The sequence below is a fragment of the Thunnus albacares genome, chromosome 20, assembly GCF_914725855.1.
Source record: "Thunnus albacares chromosome 20, fThuAlb1.1, whole genome shotgun sequence".
NCBI lineage: Eukaryota > Metazoa > Chordata > Actinopteri > Scombriformes > Scombridae > Thunnus > Thunnus albacares.
This window is the reverse complement of record NC_058125.1, coordinates 19,960,984-19,980,711: the sequence shown is the minus strand read 5'-3', so window position 1 is coordinate 19,980,711 and position 19,728 is coordinate 19,960,984. Positions and strand designations below refer to the sequence as shown.

Genomic DNA, 19,728 nt, shown 5'->3' with positions numbered 1-19,728 from the left:
ATTGGCCACACAGGAAACTTTTCCTTCTGTGTTGGCATCACACTGAAAAGAACCTTTTCACCTCTTCTCTTACTGTATTTTACTACCACTGAGTGAACGAGGACGAAGCACACGTCACCTTTTTCTGTCTTCGTTGTACAGTTGATGTTATTCCTATCATTTCTCGGAAACCGTCCACATGATGTCATAAGTGATCGGGCTACACTAACTGTTTCTGGAACACGAGTCTATGGAGAACTGTAGCTTGCGCTGAGCCAGTCTAAATCTAAAATTTGAACGTCGGTGGAAACAGCTTTGTGCTCATAAAGTCAGAAGTGTATTACAAAACCTGAGATTTCTGAAGCACATCATGCAGAGAATCAACACGCTTGTTTCTGACATTTAACACGTTTCTCTCTGAGATTCTCTTTCAGCTATGCATGCTAGGATTTCTGACAGGGAGATAATCTGAATCTCTGAAAACAAGCAGTTCGGAGGCAACCCAAAGTGAACAGGGTGGGAAATAAGAGGAGAGTCAAGGTTACGGATTTTCAACGCCTAAATTTTGGTCAGGACTCTAAGAGATGCGGCTACATTTAGATCGATCGTAATATTTGTTTATGACTTTGTAATTTTTTGCAATGTGTCACACAATATAAACTCAGTAATGAAGTGTGACTGGTTGACCGTCTGTTAGTTCCTGCCCATCTCCAAGTCTTTCCATTAGTCATCATGTCAACTGTAACTACAAAAATCCCCCACAAGCCACAAGACACAAACACTTTCAAAATACTCATTAACTCCTTCATTCAAACATAGCCCACACACAGAGAAAAAATATTTAAAAGACCCAAGTTTCAGTTTACAATAGGACCAAATAAATACCATAGTAGCCAGTCACTGAAGTCACTGGAGTGTTTAGCTTTTTACAGCTTTCATAACACTTTTTAAAAAAGTATTTTACCAATGTCATGACATCGTATACAAAGGTTGTGACATACTAAAATATACAGCATTTAAAATGCTATAAAAGTAGTTTATCAAAACTGAATTCTACTCTTTTATGGTGTAAAAGAACAATCAACCACAACAATTATGGTTTGCGGTTTTAGATTTTTATAAAATCCTACCAATTCTCTGAGGATTCAATAACAGACAATAGTGAAATTAGCCTTTTAAGTGGGCCCATTTCATGCAGACTCAAGCTGGGGAGGTAGGCAGTCTGGTTGGCTGTGATACACAGCAGCTCCGGAGTCCTGTCATTTTATGAGAGGTTTAAAGCCTTCTGCCAGGGAAGGAAGGAAGATTTAGAGAAGGTAGCAGTGCTAGCCAATCCAATGGACTGTCCTCACTTCTTTGATCACCGGTGTATATTGTCTTCTAAAATGGCATTAAAAAAAGGTAGGAGCCCATTCCACTAGACAGTTGAGCTGCTTGAAAAACAGCCACACATATTTAGGCTACAGTTTTGAGTAAAAGGTCTCTGGTAGCTGTACCTCCAAATCTCCTGCCCCCTTTAACTGTCACATAATGGCAACAGTGATATACTGCATTAACTTCCCTGTACTCAATCACTACCTATTGCTCTACAGTAACAATGGGCCTCTTTCTCCTTAATATGCCACACTCCTGGAAGAGTAAAATATGGTGTCTCTTCTTTACAGGCACTTATTCCACACAACACTACTCTGCCTGCAGGTGAAACCTTAACACTCAGTAAACACAATATACAGAAAGAGAAATTGAGGAGTACAGCAAAATAAAAGACAGAGAGTGAAGGGGGAAACTGCCCCCCTTGAACATAGCAATTAATCAATTATCCAGAACGAATCGATACTCCCCGCCCAGCTTGGCAGGCTGACAGCACTCAGGTGTAATTAAAATTGTAACTATTGACAAAACAAGATGGATGGAGCACTTCCTGCCTGTTCTGCTCAGCTCTGAGAGAGTGATTATCTTTGTGTGACTAATACCAGACCTGCCAACACTCCCGTTTTTCCCGGGTTTCTCCCGTATTTCAAGGCCATCTCCCAGCACCCTCCTGTTTTTTTTTTTTTGCTTCTCCCAGGAAACTCATAGTAATTTGCACGGCCCTCAAACTTTATTATGAATAATCGTCATACACAGATCCATACGTCTTTTATATATGTAACACAATCTACACACACGATCCACACACAACATACAATTTCAACCCATGTGTCACCGCAATCTGGCAACCCACAATCTGATTCAAGGGGCGTGTTTGCAGCTGCTCTCTACACAGGTAGGCTGACTTAGCTGTTGTCAAAATGTCAGGGGCATGACAGCGTCTCACCTAAAAAAATCCAAATGCACCTGCAAATTTAAGCAGACTTGGACTGACTCCATCTAAGAGGGTACTGACAGCTGCCAAGTCAGCCACATAATTACAATAAGTCTTTCTAGTGCACAGAACCTGGAGGAGTAAGAAAGTCACACATGCATACCAGGTGGCTGGTGACTCAAAAAAACCAGGGAAGACAGGAGGAAAACCAACCCACCAACCGTCATGTTATTTGACACTAGTTGGCTACTTATCTCTACTTTCTTATGTTCAAGTTATGTTATGTTCTTATGTTCAAATGCAGGGCAGCGCAGAGACATTTAGACGGGCAGCTGCTCAAAGTTAAAAAGACCATAATTCATGGTATAACCTGTTGAAGTATAGCAACAGGTTTTTTTTATATGCCATTCAGTGAATGGCATATAAAAACAAAGTTAACTTCAAATTTATAGTATTATTCTACTGTGACAACAGATTTATGTTCTCATCAAGAGTAAACAACATATCACATGATTTACATGTGTTTCCTATGTATTTCCTTAGCATACAAAAATAAATAAAATACCACAAAGCTTATAATCTGATACAGGTGCTGAATACTAGAAAGACTGAACACTAAAACATTCACAGATCTAACAGTGTAGGTTCACATTAAAAAGTATGAATGCATGTATCAAATACATGACTTACACACTCTTATCTATATGTACAACATACAAAAAGTAGCCTACAAAGCTGACAGTGTTAACAACGTTGTTATTCTAGTTACTTTAAGCTTATTTCTCAACAAACAGCTCAGCTTAAAAACGAACAAGAATGAAGAAATTCTTACAAGCGAGCAGCCAGACCTCCTGCACGCTCATCCACACATCACACAACATCAACAGGTGACTGAACAACCACTTAATTAAAAACTGGATAAATTCCAAATGAATCAGGCTCTTTCCATGTGAGTCCAGACAGCCCACTGTAACTCTTCAACAGCTTCAGTGTCCAGGCAAACTACCTACAACACATTGACTCACGTTATCTGACGTTTTTCTTTCTTTCTTTCATGGAGATGAAGCATTCATGTCATAATGTCCCGCTGTATTTGTGGCTGTTGGTCATCTTGTTTGTTTCTTAACAGACCTTTGCCACTGCTAGTTAACCAGTCTGATATCATTAGCAGCAATGGCAAAAAAGCTAACTCTCCCAGATGTTTAATTTAAATTGTGTTGTTAACTGTCTGTTGTTGATGAGAGCAGCAGCGTGTTGGACTGCCACACGCCACCATAGTCCTGCTGTTGATCCAGCCCAGACAGCTGAAATTCATTCTCACTGTTAGTTTAACAGTCCTTTACAGTCCTTCAGGGCTGCTACAACAAGCTAAATGTAGCGTTGGCTAACGCAATTAGCTATCTACAGCTTGATTAAAAAAAGGGAAAGTAAATCTGAAAAAAAGGAAATTTGGACTCTGTTGAAAGGCCTAAATAAAATGTATTTTCTTTAGTTATGTGTTTAAAAGTAGCTCGCAATTTGCACGTTGTAATTTATTTTCTAATATGCTACTGTATGAAATGCGAATCTGTTGCTTTACCACCAGTTTGTCACACTTACATGCAATACAGTGGTAGAGAACTGAAGATGAAATTTGGAAACTGTCATTGGACCAGCGCAATGTCAATATTGTATTCTGGTTGTTGACTGGTTAGGGAGGACATCTGTTGGATCGTTATTTAAATAACAGATTAGCATGAAAAAAACGAAGTACATTAAACTGATATAAGAGATCCCGCCCCGAGGAGGACAGCAGGAGCCCGTCCTCCTCTGCTCTCCTCTCACCGCTTCACACAGATTGCCCTCTCCCCTCTTGCATGCCCTGCAGGTGTTGCTGTTGAAGCATTTTAATCAGAATTTCAATAATGGATCTTTTCCAAAGAAGAGAGAAAATATATTTTATAAATGATAATGAGTTTTGGTAATGGTGTACTTAAACCAATTACTCTGTTTTTATATTTTGGTCTCCCTCTTGCCTCTTGCCCTCTTGAGCAACCTCCTCTGCCTCTATGGACCAGCCTCCACTGATGCATACTCACTTATACACACATTCTTATAAGCATACAACAACACACACATAAACTCAGAAGCAAATGCATACATAGACACATTTATTAATATTATGTTCATGGAATGACAAATTTCAATATAAATTTATATGTGTTTTGTATCACAGTGTTAAACTGCAGGGTTTCTCTGATAAACTGATAACATTATCATTATCATCATTATCATAAATAACATATAAACAAATCTGGATATTTCTTTATTTATTTACTTATTTCTTTACTATCCACAAGTCCCAATCCCAGCCAAAAAAAACCCCTCCTGTATTTTGAAACTTCGGCAGGTCTGCTAACACACATAGGGGATAGAAATTTGAATGCGTCTGTGAGAGCATGTTGCATTCCTGAATGTGTGCAAGGTGCTAGCAAGGCTACCTATTAGTGTGCCTGAGTTGAGGTCAAGTGCAAGTAATGCTGCGGGTCAGAGCCCTGTGTCCAAACATCCATCTCACTCCGTCACCTTCCATTATCATCGGGTCATTCCCATTAATTTGACTGTTAAGAGTGTTAAGTGACTTGGTCATGTGTGAAATGCATCCAAGCAAATGATAATCAAAATGTTAATCTAACAAATCTACATATGGGAAACTGCTCAAGTGTAAAGAAGAGCTGTGAAAGTATGCCATTCTCCCAAAGTGGGAAATGTTCTTCCACCTTTCAGTATCAAAGTACGCATCTCAATTAGCAGGTGATATCAGATCATAAGTGTCTCAGCAGATACCAATAGGGGAACTGAATGTTATGATGGAAGAGCAGCTGTCTGAGGAAGCAATAAGAAGCTTGTCGTTCTTCAGGTGATAAAATTGTCAGACACTGACAAAAGTTTCAAATGAAGCCTTTGATTAGCTTCCAGTTAATTGGTGACACCGCTATCACCGTCTTCCTTTTTCTTTCTGCCTCACTCCCTCTCCGTGTGTGTTGCTTTCATCACATAAGACGACATTTTTGAAGTACATCTGCTAACAAAAAAAAACATTTGAATAACGCTTGGTGTTTACATGGTACTTGGCAGGAGTCAAAAGGAACTCTTCAAAAGCAATATCATAGCCGTCCATGATCAATGCTCAAATACCAGCAGAGAATATTCTTTTTTTCAGAGATGTCAGACGTGCTCCCGATTGAGGGAGCCATGCCTTAAATCTCTTGAGACTGGCCCTTGAGCGTCAAACAAGGACAAAAAAAAGGAAAATAAGAGCATGTTTCAGAAATTTAAATGAGTACAGCGTTCAAAGAAGTGCTAGGAAGCAGTCATTTATTGCATTGTTAAAAGACAGGGAAATATTGGCCTTGCACGGTTGATGCTCTAAGAGGGAATCACATTATATTATCCTGTTTGAAGCTCTCAATCAGTTCAAAGTTCATTCTTCAGCTAATAACATAAAGAAACATAATATGTCACAATTGCAGAGAAAGTTTAGTATATCCTCCTTTAAAAGCTCTGGGAAAGAGAGCCCGCGATTGTCAGACATATAAAAAATTCAAACGGTGCCTCATGTGCTGTCTACCCTACTGACAAGTACAAAAAACGGGTACGCAAAATTGAGATCCATACAGAATTCTCCTCACAGTATTTAACATATTGGACTCTGATGCCCAGTCTCTTTCATTATGGTTAACATTCTAGTTCCAACTTTACTGTCATGCTGCATTTCATTTCATTTTCTATGTGTTTCCACTTCAAATATCATCTTCTCGCTCCCCATCTTTAATCTATCTGCTGTTTATCCAGCAGTGAATACTATCACTGGGATTTGCAAAAAGAAATCTATTCAACAAAGGATGTTTCTAAAGCTGAGACTACATCACTATATAATTTGCCTGTCCCAGACACATTTTTCAGACCTGTGAGGGAAAAATCCTCCAGTCAGCTCGTGCCCATCACGAGGGTTTGTCAAGGTCAAGTGGTTAAGAGACTCGTCTTGACCTCGACGTGAGCGGTCCAAGGTGCTATGGCAATTTTCATCCTGGGTTCATAGTCGGAATACCTTGGAGACGAGTCAGAGACAGGACAACTGGACATATCGTAATTATTACGGTGAGTTCAAGGTAAAAAGTAGCCTCTAGCCTCTCTTTAATCTGAAGCTCTGTGGGTATGTTGCGTAGAGCACTGAATTTACATACTCTGCTCTGACTGAACTGTTGTTTTCTGACATATCCGCCGTTCTAATAATCCATGATCCGGTGATCTGTTTCCACACGTCGCTATTCTTTTTAAAGTCCCGGTAGCTCGTTAATGTCACGCTGTAGAGAGAACTGGGGAGCCAGGCACCGCAACGATCGGTTTTTCCTCCACTTTGTTTAAAGTTCTTTCATGCAGTGGAGTGGAGTAGTAAACAACTCTGTGCTTCTCTTTCCAAAAGAAATAAAACCAAGGGTAATTGGCTCTCTCCTGGTTGATGCTCACATTGCGTAAGAGAACATTTGCATAAAGTTGAGCCTTTCTCCACCTTCCTCTGTAGTGTAGATGGGCACCTTTTGAGGCTGTTTAGCTCAGCAAAGGGGTGCCGGGTTGCAAAGCCAGGTCTCATTCACAATGACTAGCAGCGTATTGCTGTCCAAGCATTTCAGTCCGTATGTGTGAACTGCCTGTTCCCTCTAGACGCAGATCTCTGCAACTGGAGTAATGTTGTAATAAGTACACACTGTCTGAGATCAGTTGTGTTGTTTGTGCACACTCCACCTCAACATGACAACAGCCTGAGACAAGGTCTTGTAGTCAGCATTAGCTTTAACAGCAAGTGACAATAACAATGTACTTGCAAGAGCCACAGTTATATATATATATAAAGTATAATTCTAGGATTCCTGTGCATGATCTGGGATACATCACAGACCCTATGTTTTGGACAGTAAGTAGGTTTTGTCAGCAAATGCAGCCACTTGATAAAAAGCATGTATAAACAAGAATTCTGGCAGATAAAAAGGTATAGAACGCTGCATGTGTAAAGGATTTCAGCAGACATCCTGTCTGATGTGACTGCCTTACCTGAGGGATTAGAAGGAGAGCTTCCTGTATCGAAATGCTAAGACGCCACCACACATAAACATATTCAAATGTCACTAGACGACTGAAAGTAAAACATAAGTCTCCGAAGATAAAATTCAAACCGAAATGAATAAACACAGTCATTTCTTCTATAATGTGTGAGTAATGGCTCATAACAGCAAGGTTATCCTCCAAATGCATCTGGAAGCTGGAAGCGGAAAAAGTCATGTTCTAATAGTTCTCTTCATTCCACGTCATTATTATGTAAAGCATAAAAATGTGTTCTCTCGTCAAATCAAAGCACCCCACAAATCAAAGTTAAGGCAATTACAATCTTATTCCACCCTTTCAAATGGCAACAGCTGTTTCCCTTGGTCAAAATTGCAGTGTAATTGCACACGGTAGCATATGGTTATGGCTGATTAATCCAACTGGGGGTGAAGGCCCCATTATTCCTGCATGGGATGGGTAAATAGGCAGCAGATCCAAGTGCTGGATGGATGTGTAATGGGATGGCAAAAAAGGGAATGGGCCTTTGATGAGATGTCTGTTAAAGATGGCGTGATTGTCAGAATCGATCAGGCCATCTACTATCCCTATCTAAGCCATTAAATTGATTTGCTTGTCATCCGGCTTCTTCAAGAGAGAATCATGCCAGTGATACCAAACTATGCAGAAAAGAGGAGCAGTTTAGGCTGAATTCATATTCATTCAGAAAATATATGGCTCTAGGCTTTTGCAATTTAATGTCCCTTCATGAACTCCATGAACTAGAATTGCAGGGTCTCCCCCCACCCCCATCTTTTTGTTCATCCAGCACTGCGGGGAGATCGTTAAAGCCTCAGGGGCCCAGTGTGTGGCAGCATGTCAGGCATGTCATGATAGCTAAAGGACTGCTTACTGGCCAATAGGCTTAGATTGGTCACCACTTGTACACAGACACACATCCACAAGCACACACACCCACTGATAAAGTATACACATACATTTCATCTGTGCGCACACACACACAACCACCACAAAACACCTCCCCCAGGGAACAGCAATTACAGGGTTCAGAGGTGGTTTCCGAAGCCCCCGGCCAATCCGAGTGTATTTATATTATAAACACACAAGGATCTGCATGAGTGAGTCGAGTTTAGGGGCTTCCTGAAGCCAGTGTCACTCTAAGGTGCATGCTCATTTCCATCTGGCCAGACGGGGGATGATGCTGGTAAACAAGCCTTTACTGTGGCTCCCCCCTGCCTGTCGCCGCATGCATAATGGCCCTCTTAAAGAGCAAGGGAAAAGTTCAAGTCCATAATCACATCCGTACCTCCGGCTTATTATTTCTTAGAGGTCATTTTGGAGCCTACTTTGAAGGACATGTGCAAGCAGCGGTTCACGCTCACTTCCAGGTACTTGCGCAGCTGAATCTCATGTGTGATGCAGAAGGCATCCAGATGCTAATTTGGGGGAAGCTGTAAGAGTAGAGAACCGTGGGTTGGCTTGGCACAGCAGATATGGCAATACAGGATACAGTTTCACCACAGTGATATTAAAACAAGGTGTAATGCTCTACTTTTAAACCCTTCAATCCATTCTAATCACAAAAACCTTGTTCAGGCCAAAGCTTTATTGTTGCAAGTCACACATTGATTGAAAAGGAGCAGGAGCCTCAAAAGAAAATAACACTGTAGTACTCTTACTGAAAAGCCAAGTACAATATACATGTAAGCTACCAGTGCTCTCTTTACTGCACATCAAAGAGTAAATACTACTACTTGTAAATAGAGATGAGCGAACACACAAGCTTAGCCTTTACAAATGCATTCTTCAAACCATCTCCATAAATGTAAGACCTACTGAACATGAAAACAAATGCACTCACAAACACAAGCCACAGATAGAGTAATAATTCCTGAGCAAGTAAACCACCGGCTTGCTTTTGTGTATAGCAGACTGATCAAAAGAGCCGTTAGAGACTATCTCACAAAAAAAAAAAAGCAAAATCAACAATACCGGGTTAATCCAGTTCAGTCAGATCCCCAATTAGGAGCAAAGGGATATAGAGCTGAACAATCATAATCAGCCCATCACTACTAACGCCAAAAGGGAAACAAGTGGTCCCTCTGTTTTTATTGACAAGAATTCAAAAATGTTTTCACTCCATTAGGTCATTCCACACTGACCCTTGTCCGTCCCAGTGTATAGTGAGAATTCCCAGCTGGCCTGGGTGGCCTCGTTTTCCCAGTCCGCCCAGCAGTGTGAACAGTAACTAAATTAATAACCATGCAGGGACAAATAGAGCAGCCCTGGCAAACACTAACCACATTCCTTTGTGCTGCAGTCCAGACAACGGGCAAGATGACAGGTCTTTGAATAGAGTCTATTTGTGAATAAGGCTTCATCTTTTCCTCAACCCAACAGTTCTTGTTCTGGTCCAGCTGTCCAGGCTGAATGGCGCTTAAAAAAAGAGAGAAGAAAATGTACAATCTTTTTTTCTTTTCAATCCAGTAGTAATTTTTTTGGGTTACATAACTGGTGTTTCAAAGAGCAGGACTGGCTGAAATTTTCGGATTACGGTTCTTAGAATGTACTCCATGAGATGAGAGAGAAAAATGAAATATGGCTGGCAATGCCAATGAGGGAATTAGGAAGTGAATGCGGTCACTGAACAGATAGCTGTGAAATGGCATTGATTATGCCGCATCATTGTCACCTAGAGGAACCCTCTGATGAGCAAGCCTTTGCTGGTGGCATGATTTTTATGTCATCTCGACCAAGTTACGCTGACCCCATCTTTGCCTGCTGCATTAAAGTATTACAGCCAGAGTCACAAGGTCCTCAAAAAGAGCATGCACATCCCGAAAACAGTAGCTTACAGTGAGTTAAAGGCAATGCTTTTAAGTCTTTTATGCTCGTCTGTATTCATGTATGATGCTGTAAAAAGGTATGCAGGCGTGTCATTTTCTTTCTGGTTTGTGTAGCTCTGGCATCTTACAGCTAGAAGGATGCAATCAGCCTATAAGTGCACTGAACAGAGAGTTTAGTGGGATACTAACATTGGCAGGGTGTTAACATGTAACTCCCTCGTCTTCATACTCTGCGCCATGGTCTTTTCTGCATACACAACTCATTCAAGAGATCTTCAACAGCTTAAGGGAAGCAGCTTGTAAATTTGCCTTTTTTTTCCTATTTGCAATGAGTGAAAACCAGGTAGCATTAGATTACAGCTGAATTCATACCTTTTCGGTTCTTTAAATACAGAGGATTATCCAATATAATCAGATACCTCGGATGATGTCAAGCTGCATGATAAACGCAGGGAAAAAATCAGACTGAGTTTGGCAGGATGTTGTAGCGTAGATTAATCCACGATAAAGCTTGAGACAAAGACGCTTGACACAATTCACACATCTCTATACTTCCCTCCCTTCCCTCCTCACACATTTACGTGGCTGCACAAAAGCAAGAATCTTCACACAGTAAAAAACGGGGACACAGCAGGCCCCGACGGAAGAGGTTGAAGTCTTGTCACATACACACATATTAATAATGAAAAAAAAGTCTTACACTCAAGAAAAAAGCCTTTCTTTTCAACACAGCTGTCATATAATGTATGTACAGTATATATTCCTATTATTGTACTGTAGGAGGCAGGTCTGTATATCCAGGAGAGGGAAAAGTGCTGAGTTGTGTTTATGGCTATCAATAGGTGAGAAGTTCACTGATGGAGTCTTTCAGATTCATTCCTTTCACCCTGACACCATGTCTACACAGGAGGCACAGCGTGAGCAGCAGCAGCAGCAGCAAGCAGCAGCAAGCGCTCCGTTGTGGTGTGTCTGCACAGGATACGTGCGTAGTTGTGCACGTATAACAGAGGAAAAATAAACCTGCAGCGTGACAATATGCTTCGAGTTGCGGTTATGCACGTGTAGCCCAAGTGAAACAGGAGCTGTTATACGGCCTGTGTAGACAGCTGTATTGATTAACATAGAAGCTTATCTGTTCCGTCAGATGTGCTTGAGACAGACAACTGACAAATGTGGTTGGAAACGCTTTCCCCACTAAACAGAGAATATGTAGCACCGAGCATACTTTGTATAAGGAATGTATAATTTCATGCACATATATGTTTGTGTATCTTAATAGGAATGTCACGGTAGACCTGTCAATGTGTCAACAATATCCTCCCCTTTCTTTCTTTTCTCCTGTGCTGACGTTCTTGTCAAGTGACAGTGATATTGACAGTGATACTTTCTGAATAACACAAGTGTTAACTCTCTTAAAAATAACAATCGTCTATATATATATAATTCTCAAATAGGTTTAACCTTTTAATCAAGCAAGAGTCAAACATGAAAGCAAACTGAGTTCACTTTCTTATACTTATTTTCACATTTTCGCATTTCTGTCTAGCGTTTCCATTTGTTACACACAATATTGTATGTTTTTATCATGTGTCTTACAGACAGTTTGAAATCAATGAATAACATTTTCAGCACCATGGGAGGTGCCACAAGATGCTCTAAAGCCATTAGCACGCTCTCGCTCTTATTTTATCTTTCAAAACGTGTGTAAAATTTTAAGAACGCTGATGGAGTCTCGCTTAGAAAAAAAACTCTTAACCTCCTCGAATAAAATCTGGAAACAGGGGCTCAGATAAACAAAAATAGACCCAAATCTTGAAAGAGAGAAAAACAAAAAGGTCTTTAAGTTACGCCTCTCTCTTGGACATGCCACTACCAGAGACCTTGAGTAGGAAGTTTTGTTTTATTGAACGTAGCACAGTGAAACTCTAGACATCCCTCTGAGAAATCTATCACTGGACTTTGACCATGAGTATTCTCGCCAGCCCTGAATACTAAAAGCGATATGTTGTGACCTTTTGCCAAAGTGCTGGCTGCGGGGATCTAGGACAGCCTCACTTTTTTTTTTTTTTTTTTTTTTTTTTTTTCTTCTTTTCAAATCATTTCACAGGGCACAGCTGCTACAAGGAAATCAAGATCCCTTGTCTGTCAATTAAGATGAGTGACAAATCAGGGCATTTGTAGTCTTGAGACATTCTTTCAACTCCACTGTCTGCGCGGATCATTCACGCTCCGATCTCAAGCTGTTTCTTCTTCGTTGGTTTACCTCACTTTAGCTTTCCCCCCACCCATCAAGTTAATTCAAAATCTCCTGAAAAGAACACTTAGACCTGCCGCCTCATAAAAGGCTGACTCATATCGAAGACCAAAGGTGGCTTTGAAGGGTGACAAAAAGAAAAGATCAATAATCTTGATTTCAAAAGTGTCCCTTTATCTAAATACAGTGCTTCAGACATCTGCTGCCTGCATTATACCCCTAAGTCTCAAATATACAAAAACAAAACAGACAAATTCTGACACATACACAAACACAACATCTTCATGGTGCAGGTGTCTGACCGTTCAGTGGAGAAGAGAACAGAAAGGAAACAAAAGAGGAAACTATTGTAATAATAGTCTAAAATTTCCACACGCAATTTCCACCTCTTCAAGCCATTGACCAGCTCACAGAAAATTTCTGCTCCATGTCTATGATTATGTGCCATATGTTGTTGCCTGTGATAAGACTACATCCAATTTTACTTCCTCCTGAAGCAGTCAAGAGGTGCTACCAAACTGCATGCATTTCATTCCAGCAATACAATTTAAATCCAATCTCCTAACAGATTTAAAATGAAGATGACATCCTTGACTTCTATTACTGTGTCAAGGTCCATGTCCAATACAGTAATCTAAAAACAGACTGCCACTCTAAACATGCCGTGACCCCCCGCCCACCCCCCTCCACCCGACACACACACACACACTCTGTCATAACCATCCTTATGGATGTTAATCTGAGTGCCACGCCTTTGACAGAATGAAGTCCTCAACTCCCGCTAAAGCTCCCAAAGTCAGGCTGTAACCAGTCAGGCTAATCCGCAGACATTGAGTGATGCAGAAGTATGTATGCCAAACATGACATTCCAATAGAGTGCTCCCCCGCTGCTCCGAACTCCAAAATAGATGTGTTAGAAATGACAAAAACGGCAGGCCGGCCCAGCATTGTCTCTGCATGACCTCAGTAAATGAATGGAAATGAACAGTGGGACGGACTAGACAGCTCTTACAACTGTCACTTTAAACAAGATATCCAGGGTGAATTGGGAGGAAGGCCTGTTTTTAATATGATTTAAAGAAGAACCAAGAGTGTGCTTATGTGTCAGCTACAAAAATAGGTTCTTAAGTGTTGCAGAGCCTTGAGATGCAAAATGCTTCGCCCTTTAAAATAAGATTATCAAACTCCTGACAGACTGAGTGTAAATTTTCTTGCTGTCAATCAGCTACCAAAGTACCTTTATTAATATTGAAACTTTTTTTTGTGCTGTCATTATGAATGACAATATGATTATGAATGACAACACGCAAAATAGAAGGAGTGAAGATTATCTCTCTCTGCTCAGCAAGCCTTCAAGCAAGACTTCATAGCACTTTGGTCTTATGAAGGCCGTTCTCCCGTCGTTAAAATGCTGTTTCAGAAGACTGGTCATTAAAATGTGGCAAGCAGTGGCTGACATGTCCATCCAGAGGCATGCTACTCGCCTCATCATGTTCTTTAATCATCGGATGGAAAGAGAGCAGCCCACACTGGGGTCACTTTCAACGAGCCGCTCTCCGAACGGTCTGAAGAGAGTCCAATTAAATCCTACATTTCTGACCCAGGAGCGACTACGTAATGATATGTGGGCTACTGCTGGATGGACTGAGCAGAGAAAGAGTGAGAGTGTGTCTGGCAGTCTTCATCCGTAACTTCTGCACATAAGCAGTCACATGCATGCATATTGATTCATGCACCCATGCACAAAAACAGACAACGCCTTCTCTCAAGCCACTTCTGCAAATAATGTGTTCTTATTTAACTTGCTTGGTTAAATAAGCATTAAAAAAAAGGGAAAGAGAGAGGACAGGAACCAAGCATCCAGAATCAGATACAGACAGCAGGGAGAGATACACAGTTATGGAGAGAGGGGAAGCAACAACGTCAGGATTCTTAATCCCTAGGACACACAAGTTATCAATCTCCTGTAAATGTCAGGCACTAGGATATGCCCTCATGAATGATGGATATCTGACTTGTTTGTTTTTTTCATCTTCTCTACATTGTATTATTGAGTGAACACTACCAAAGGCTTAGAGTCTATCTTGAGAGGTAATACTCCCTCCTTACAGTGGCAGCAATACCTGAATCCCAATTACCTGAGTGGAGAGGGTGCAACAAAGGAAAGCAAAGAGCAAGAGAGTGCCTTTTTTTTTTTTTTTTTTACTGCATGTGTCATCATGCAAGTGTCACCCAAGATGAGGTATTGCACGTTCAAACACCTGAATGCAACAGAATGTACTGCAAATATGACTAAATTTGAGGTTTTCAAACTTCAAGATGTCAACAAAAAAAAAGGAGTTCCGCTTTTCACCCCCTGTGATAAAGACAACAGAGAGGAGAGTACAGCCTTCGATCATGATCATCATCCAACCAATGGTTCTAACTACAGCTCAGGTCTAAATGTACGGTAGGCTACAACTGTTCTGCTTGAGATAACAGCTATGTGCGTTGTCTCTTATATCAGAATATGTCTTCAACATGTCTTCAGCAGGCATTCATTTCCCTTAGTGACCAATAATGATCACTGGCTTTTCATTTTTTCAATCATTTCTGACAGAAACAGACTACTGTACAAACATCACATAAAAACTAACACCTTAAAGGGATATGATGGTTGTGGAAAAAAAAATATGCCTGCGTTACAGCAGACTCTCTGCTGGGCACCAGAGACGCACTCCAAGTCTCCACAGGAATATTACAGAGATCTTGTGGGATTATTGCGCTGATAATTTCAGCCAGCTACAGCAACCACTCGTGAAAAAAAACTGAAAGAAAAAAAAAACACACGCACACACACACACACACGCTGCTCCAGTCCCTGCAAACTGCCACACATGGCTGTGGCTGTCCTCATGCTGCGGGGAGAAACAGGCTGCATAATTCTCAGAGAACCAATTAATTTTCAACATTTAATGCCCCCCACGTGCGCGCGCTCGCTTTAAACGCCGCACATCAATATGTTGTTTATTTACTGCGCGCGTTTGCCGCGCGAAGTTTAATTGTCGAGGGAGAGGGTTGATTAATTAGTTAGGACTTTTTAATCAGATTGACATTTTTTAACAGCTGGGCTTCTAATGATACGTTCAATGCATATGTTCAGCGGAGTGGAAAATTCAGTTATGTTTGCAAACATAACAGCTGTAAAAAAAAATATGGTTCTTTAAGACTACATTAAATCTCAAATTTACAACAGCAACTGACACCTCGAGCATTGTCTAAACTCTGTAAAGTTCAGGTTTAGGTGAAGTGAAGTTCGGGGCTATGAGGGATCCATATGTGGAAAAAAAAGTCTCTTTGAAATGTTTAATCAGGGATAACAGCACCAAGGGAATACCAGTGTGTGGGTCTGTGTGACTAGCCTGCAATTAAGAGAGTGTGTGTCAGAGTGATGTGTAACCTAATGAGAAAATTATAGGCTACGTGCAAAAGGCAAAGAATAATGAACACATCACCGTTCCGACGCCGCCAGAACGGAAACGCTTCCACACAAAACATTCAACATAGCAGAGGAGATAGAGACAGTAATGGGCCTGTGTGGTGACTAATCGGCACCGTGCCGAGTCAGTGCCCCCTCTTACCTTGAGCTTGTGTGGAGTGGGTGAGTAAAGAAAGAAATAAAATCCATGTGGCGCGCCACATCGATCTGCTCCAAGAGTCATCAAACATGCTCCCAAACCAGGTGGACTGGACAACAAGTGCCCGGTGAGCTTGAAGCATGCTACAGTGTCCAAGTCCCGGTGTGGTTCTGCTGTCCGCCTGCTGTCGGGTCTCTCTGTCTGGGAACCTGCGGCCACTCGAGCCGGTAGGAGCGCACGGAGCTGGGAGCGCAAGAACGAGCCGCTGCTGCAGCCTGTATCGACCGGACAAATTCGGTCAAACAGTGTCTAAATCTATTACAGGTAGTTTTATTTAGTGGTAGTAAAATGTTTCCCTATTAGGGCCAAAACAGTCTTGAGTTGGTTTCTTTGAATCACTGGATGCAACAGTCAGATGAATCCAGGTTAAGTCCAAATTCAGTCCATTTCTCGCTGCACCTGTAAGAAGACAAGCTGCGCCTCATACTTTTTCATCGACACTTCTTTCGTCTTTGAAACGATGTTGTCCTCTTCTTCTCCCTCCACTTTAAACTTCAGCCTTCCTTTCGTTTTTTTTTCTTTCCCCAAAGCAGCGAACAGACTTTTCCTCGAATCCTTTTTGGAGAAGGGGAGCCAGCTACGAAGCACACCCCCTGTAAAGTTCCTTCCCACAGCAGCGCACTGTCAAGGTCGGCAATTCAGTTTGACAGGACCACTGGGGGGGAAGAAGTTCAGCAGCTCGCAAAGCAGAGAATGAGAGCGGCGAGGAGAGAAACTTGCGCGTAGTCACACTGTCATGGTCGACTCGGAGCCTGCCGTGGAGGAGAGCCCGGCTGCCGGTGTGCGTCGGATGAGGACGGATCCCGGGTTCTTTATGAGGAAACATTAGGCTCTGATGTGCTGGGAGCGCAGCGCAGGTCGCCACCATGCGGCCAAGCGCGAACACACGCTCCCCGTTACAGCAATACAGCTAAACACAGAGCCCAGGATTTCCAGGAGAGGGTTTTATTGCTTTCCACATCACATAAAGGTGGAATGAATATAGCCCATTGTTAAAATGATTTAAGGAACACGTGTTATTTGCCTGTGTTGCCAGTTGTGTGGAGTGGAATGGCGCTTGAGTGCCTGAGGAGAAATCATTGGAGTAGCCCATTTCTATTGGGATTTATAATCTGTCTGAGTTTATTGACCTTCTAGTATTTTTCATCCCTCGTGGCATCATTATGGGGATTTATATTTTGGCTGCATTTTAGTACATTCAGCAATGATACTGTGAGGTTTGTGCAGCACCCTTCTAAGCATGGCTGTATTGTTCTTTTCCTTTTTTTCCCCCCCTCTCTCTCTTTTAGTTTATGGATGTGTAATTCCCCACACTGTTTGAGGTGCATGACATGAATAGAAAAAGACACAAATGGCTGTGCTAAGTCTTTACACAGCCAGAACTAAAACTGCCGCATGTTACCTTGTCTGTGTTTCCGCCTGTGTAGAAGGAGGACAAGAAAGAGAAGAGGATGAGAAATTAATGAGTGGAGGACAGAAGGAGGAAGAGCAGAGCAGAGAAAGAGAGAGGAGGGGAGTGATAGAGAGTGACTGAGCAAATGCTGTTTCCAAAATGACAGTATCGGTGAAATACGTAGAGGCCGAGGGAGAGAATGAGAGAGCATGACTGTGCAAATGTTCCTGTCTTGAAAATGACAGTGCCTTGCCAGGAGAAAGCAGGAGTGCTTAATGTTTGTAATGTTTTTTGTTTTTTTTTTTTTTTGCGAATGGTGAGTCCCATTTAAGCCACCACAGGGCAGAAAGGAAATAATGCACCATGGTAATAGCCTCCGTTGTTTCTCAGCATGATCTCCAGTCTCCTGTTGGCGTTCTCCAACTTATCCAAAAAATGTGACACCTTGCACAAAAGTTAATAATAGGAGAGTTCACATCAGGAAAACCAAGATGGAGTGCTTCCTCGGCCACCCCCAGGGCTGCTGAGGGACCCGATTATGATTTTTCAAAGTACTTACTGTGACTGAACTCAGCAAGAGGGTAATTTAGAAAATCCCTGGACACAGTATTTTGAGCCATAGCTTTCTGCACACAAGTGGCAAAGCCGTTTGTTTGTGTGACTTTTTTTCTTGTTCCAGATGCCACCTCCGCCAGGTGTTACTTCTTGGTGTTGTTGAGCAATGGCTAGCTGTGATTAGCTGTGATTTCAGGTGCTAAAGCAGCTCACTGCAAGCTGTATTCACTTCAGTATGAGACATACTCTATCCATCCAGCCCTAGAATTAACCACACAACTGGTAATGATGATTTGGAGTTATCTGCAGCAGACTGCAATTATTTCGAGTTATTCTGACATTTGCCCTGGGCATCCATATTTAACATCTTAAACCAGACTACCACTGGATGCCATTTTTGGCACAGCGGAGGAGACAGAGAGGAGGGCTTAGAAAATCTGGAAGTAATTGGAGAATACACGCATACTCCCCCCTTAAAGAGCCATATCCAGTGTGTTTGCAAGTTTTAGTTCTTTAACTACAAATCATGTATAGTTTATTTTGCTTATCATTTTCAAATGCATGCTACAGTTTTAGATGTTTACTTTGATGTATTTTTTTCTGTTTTTCCTGGCAGCCATTGGTTTCCGTTCATTGAAAAATTATACAGAAATCATCATCACAGACATGAGGATTGATAGATGTGTTAGATTACAGAACTTGAGAGTTCCAAGAGTCTGTTTATTGATTTTCATACAAGAAAAGAAGAAATCAGTGGCTGCCTGGATTGGTAGAAATGTAGATGCAAGTTAAAGTATACCTGATTTGGAGTAAATTGACCAAAATCTACAAGAATCACTGGTATTGTCCTTCAAGCACAAAAAGTGTACCTGCAACCATTACCACTGTACTGACTCTGAAAACAACCCTCACTATTTCAAATGACAACCTTCACCCAAAACTTCCCAAACACGATTTTCATTCACTCCTCTTACTGACTGAATCTTCAATCATGAATTGTAGCACTGACAATAAAATTCAGCTCTCATTTCATTCTGTCAAAAAAAGTTGTTTTTTTTTTTAAAAAAAAGGGCCCACAGAGGTAGAGCTCCACCTGCATCTTCTGAGGCCTGGAGTAGAGCAACAGAGATGTAGGGAGGAAGGGAGGAGAGGCATCTTTGAACAACAAACGGCATCAAATGTTTGAAATCATTGGAGATACGCTCAGATCAAAGGCCCGATCAACAGCTCAGATCCTCACCTACCTTTGGTTGTGAGGATCTTGCCTGAGATAAGATCACAAATACACACATAAACATGCTCACAGCCTGCAAAAGCGAAAATAATATCAGAAAAATTCTGTCGGCTGCCCAGATGGGAAAGACAAAGATCGACAACCAAAAGGAAGAAAGACCTGAGGGAAGACTCTCGAGTGCTTCAGAGAGATCTGTGAAGTCCACCTCATCCACATAGACACACTCATCACTCTAATGTCCTGATGCACTGACCCCGATGATAACTTGAGGGTAACGCTGGATGCATTAACCTCCAATGATATTTTACTACAGGACAGTGTGGCCGTGGCGGTACGTACTGTACCTCCATTTGCAGGCGGTTTTAAAATGTTTTCCCTGAGTAAA

The 19,728-nt window shown here is 41.6% G+C and overlaps 1 protein-coding gene across 6 annotated transcripts in view; it reads right to left on the bottom strand.

Annotated features, from left to right (window-relative positions):
- The window catches only part of sdk2b (sidekick cell adhesion molecule 2b), a 275,964-nt gene extending 256,844 nt beyond the window's left edge, over positions 1–19,120 (bottom strand). For all 6 annotated transcript variants that reach the window (XM_044337216.1, XM_044337219.1, XM_044337217.1 and 3 more), the window contains exon 1: positions 16,105–19,120. In XM_044337216.1, coding sequence (XP_044193151.1) covers positions 16,105–16,243 — 139 coding nt within the window. In that variant the 5' untranslated portion in view covers positions 16,244–19,120. The remainder of the gene's footprint in view (positions 1–16,104) is intronic.
- Positions 19,121–19,728: the final 608 nt, after the last annotated feature.